Consider the following 3,656-nt stretch of genomic DNA (forward strand, 5'->3'; position numbering starts at 1 on the left):
GGGGGTGGGAAAGAAAAAAAAGAAAAAGAAAGTCCTAACACTGTCACCCTTTGATTTTTGCACAGGTCCCAGGTCAGCTCAGTACCTGCTTGTGTGACCGGAGCAGACGGTGGAGCTGAGGCTGGGGCTGCTGTCGGGGCTTGAGGTGGGGGTGTTGATTTCACCTCGTTCTCTAGTGAGGGTATTTGGATCTGTTGTTGCTGCTGCTGCTGCTGCTGCGTTAAACTGTTCACAAACTCTTCATGTTGAGTTTTCAGGTTCTGGATCTGCTGCTGAAAAGCCACTTGCACAGGCTGTACAACCGTTGCATATTCAGTGATCAAATTTGCCTGATAAAATAAATGAAGGAGAACAAGTGAACGCTGTACCTATAATACCTAGCCTATCTTCTTGTTCGGAATTCCCTACATTGCTCTTCACCCTCTCTCCCAAAACACGCACGAGGATGCAGGATAACGCCAGCAGAACTGCCCAGTCTCGCTACGAAGCTTTGCGGAGATTTCCAAAATATTCTCTGCAGGCTGCAACCAACCGTCCTTAGTACTGTCTTTCCAACACAGCTCAAATCAACAGCGCTCATTGTTAATAATAAAAAGGAAAGGCTCCCACAGCCACAACAATTTTTATAGTCAATGTATCCAATTTAAAGCCACAGTTGCTCGTTTCCTGTTGACCAAACACTCCCTGCTATACGAGACACTGCCAAACATGTACAGGACCATATCAGTCTGTATCCTGCATCCAGGACAACAGCAGCTGGATTATTGAATGTTTGGAATAACAAGGTTGTATTTTACATTATTTTTCGTAATCCCTTGTAAACGTCAAGGGAGGGGAGGGGGGCCAGAAATTAATATTAGCCTTTGAAAAGGAAAATAATTTTCAAAATATTTACACAAATAAGAAAACTGATACTTTTGTGGCTAACCTGGTACTGGCCAAGTCCAAGAGCTGGGCTTTGTAACTGCTGAATAATGGACTCATCAAAGTACCCATTTTTCTCCCATAGCTGAAGAAGCTGCATGAATAAGAGTGAAAGGATTTTAGAAATTATGAACAATCAAAGAAGAACTGAGGCATAGCATTTTTGCATCTTCAGCTTTTCATAAGGCCTAGGATTTTGGCATTTATTTTTGAACCGCTAAAGATTCAGATGCATTTGTCATTATGATTACTCTTAAATAAAACCTAGGCACTTGAAAGTTCTATTTTAAATGCGAACCAGAGCACATCCCGTAATAGACTTTACAAAGATGATCGGACCAGAAAAGTCTCAGTGATCTTCTTCCACCTGCCTATTTGTGAACTTACATAGCACCAACCTAACAAAGCAAAAGTCACCGTTCAACCAAGACCAGATACTCACTCTGGCAATTTTCTGTTGCTTATCCTCCTCCACTGCTAGAAAACTGGTACAATAAATAGGAACAACCACCTTCTGTAAAGCAGCCAGAAGATCTCGTGCTTGCTTCCGCTGGCTTCGAGAAAGGAATGGGAAGAGTTATCTTTTTCACTATAATGCTAAGTGCATTGGAATATTCAATTCATCTCAACTTCAGTTATACCAAAAATAGTGGAATCGCGAAAAAGAGAGTTCTCTCCTTAACAATTTTATTGTAAAGTCTCGCCTGGAGGAAAAATACACAAATTAGATAAAAGGGTTTTACCTAAATTTGATTACTAAAGCACTAGATCAAAGCTGTGGACATCTTAGGACAGCCGCTAAAAATAATTAATACATTAAAAATAAGAAGCAACTAGTCAAACTAACACTGTATCTAGGAGAGAAACTTCATCAAAGTAATCAAAACAGCAAACTGAAACCCGTAACTGAATTCTTACCAGTGATGCAAAACATCGTTGATTAAGTAGATGAGGTGCAGCCGCAGCTCAAAGTGAGCTCCTTCCGCCGTGATCCGGTTCCGCAGGTGCCCAGCCATCAACTCACAGTGTGCCGGAGACTTGGCATTACTAAACATCCAGTTCTTACCAGCCTTAGAAAAGCAAACGTTAAATATTTTAAGTCAGTCTAATGCGTTCACACGATACGGGCTTCCCATAGCTCTGAAATAACCGCAGGAAGGGGAGCTTTCAGGTAACAGCTTTCATCTTACGTGCCTCACAACACGGCTGTAAAGCTGCTACTAACGTGCAGAGAATCTCAGCACACAAATGAACCCACAGCTCCCCCGAATCCCCGCGCAGGCTCAGACCACTCACCGAAATGGCATCTTTCGTACAAGTGTCAATTATTGGCTGCAACAAGTTGTCAAATTCATTCATGTCTAATTGGGTTTCCTCCAAAACCTTTTGCATTTGCTGCTCGATTGCAAGGGCTACTGCTGATGTGACTTGTTCCTGATAAAAAAACCCAAAAAGACAGAAGCAAAAAAAAGAAGAAAGAATTACATTATAGCCAATATTCTTTTAAAGAATGAAGCTGCTCTATCCTTATCCTCTTGGATATAAGTAGCTATCTCAAGGACCAAAATATTTTACAAGCCCTGTAACCTCACGAAAATGTTTCAATTATTTGGTTTTGAAAAGAAAGGACTCTTCACATTTTTCAGGAGAAGTCCAGTTTACTTCTACTTCTAAAATTTATCACTCAATAAAAAATAATTGCGAGAAGCTTGTCAATATAAGGAACATAACCAAGGCACAAGGAACGCTTCAGTTTGGTTTTCAGTGGCTTTAACAGCTAAACATCTCCTGCAAAAGTCAGCTAGTCCATAGCACATGGTTCCCTTCCACCCCCGATCACATCTAAGTTGGAATGCTACGAACTGGAACATCTCGCAGTTCCCAGCAATCTGCAGCATTAAACAGGGCTTAAAGCAGTCTCAATTTATTCCACTCTAAAACTAACAAGGTTTTTCAAAGAGTAAATCAAAGGTTTTAATCACAGATCAGTCGTGCCAGCACAACCTACGCATCGGATACGTCCATTCCAGGGGAACGATGGCATTTGCCACGCAACAAAAATAAGGAAAGCAACTTCTCACCTCTTCTCACCCCCGTCACTGCTCAGCAGCAAACCGTCCTCTCCCCTTTCACTCCTAATTCCTACAGCTGCTGACAGGCCAGGATACACCAGGTGAGCATTCATCTTAAACCAACCTGTCTCATAGCGAGGAGATGCTGCTCCTGCTGTTGCAGGTTCCACTGACTCTGCTGGATGAGTTCCTCCACAGAAGGGGTGCCCTGAGGGGCTGGGATGGGCGCAGCCGGTGGGAGTGATGGCTGTGGCAGAGGCTGGATCTGTGCGGAAGCCTCGATATCTTGGCTCTGCTTGCACAACACTATCAGACAGAGTAAACTTTGAAAGTAAACCTCCCAGAGAACCCTGCTACCGCCAGCCCACGGGTGAAAATGGCACCAGTTCCAAGCAGACCCTCACTCTGAAGGGTCAGGGGGGTCTCCAGAGCTGCTCGGACAATGCTCTCGGACGCACGGTGGGATTCCTGGGGCGTCCTGCGCAGGACCAGGAGTTGGACTCGATGATCCTGATGGGTCCCTTCCAACTCACCGTACTCTATGATTCTACGGTTAATGCAAAGTCGCGCGTGGGCAGTACCAAAGAGGAGAGTCAGCAACTCCCCGTGCACTTCCACAGGGACAACTCCAGCACAAGCTGAGTCCCGGCTCTCCGGGTG

The 3,656-nt window shown here is 44.1% G+C and overlaps 1 protein-coding gene across 1 annotated transcript in view; it reads right to left on the reverse strand.

Moving 5' to 3' along the window:
• CHERP (calcium homeostasis endoplasmic reticulum protein) overlaps window positions 1–3,656 on the reverse strand; it is a 15,563-nt gene that overhangs the window by 9,312 nt on the left and 2,595 nt on the right. Inside the window, exons 2-7 of the mRNA XM_017742476.1 lie at window positions 3,121–3,302; window positions 2,221–2,358; window positions 1,843–1,994; window positions 1,367–1,478; window positions 929–1,018; window positions 86–329 (exon numbers count right to left, since the gene is read on the reverse strand). Coding sequence (XP_017597965.1) covers window positions 86–329; window positions 929–1,018; window positions 1,367–1,478; window positions 1,843–1,994; window positions 2,221–2,358; window positions 3,121–3,302 — 918 coding nt within the window. The remainder of the gene's footprint in view (window positions 1–85; window positions 330–928; window positions 1,019–1,366; window positions 1,479–1,842; window positions 1,995–2,220; window positions 2,359–3,120; window positions 3,303–3,656) is intronic.

This window comes from Corvus brachyrhynchos, unplaced genomic scaffold, assembly GCF_000691975.1.
Source record: "Corvus brachyrhynchos isolate BGI_N302 unplaced genomic scaffold, ASM69197v1 scaffold158, whole genome shotgun sequence".
Classification (NCBI taxonomy): domain Eukaryota; kingdom Metazoa; phylum Chordata; class Aves; order Passeriformes; family Corvidae; genus Corvus; species Corvus brachyrhynchos.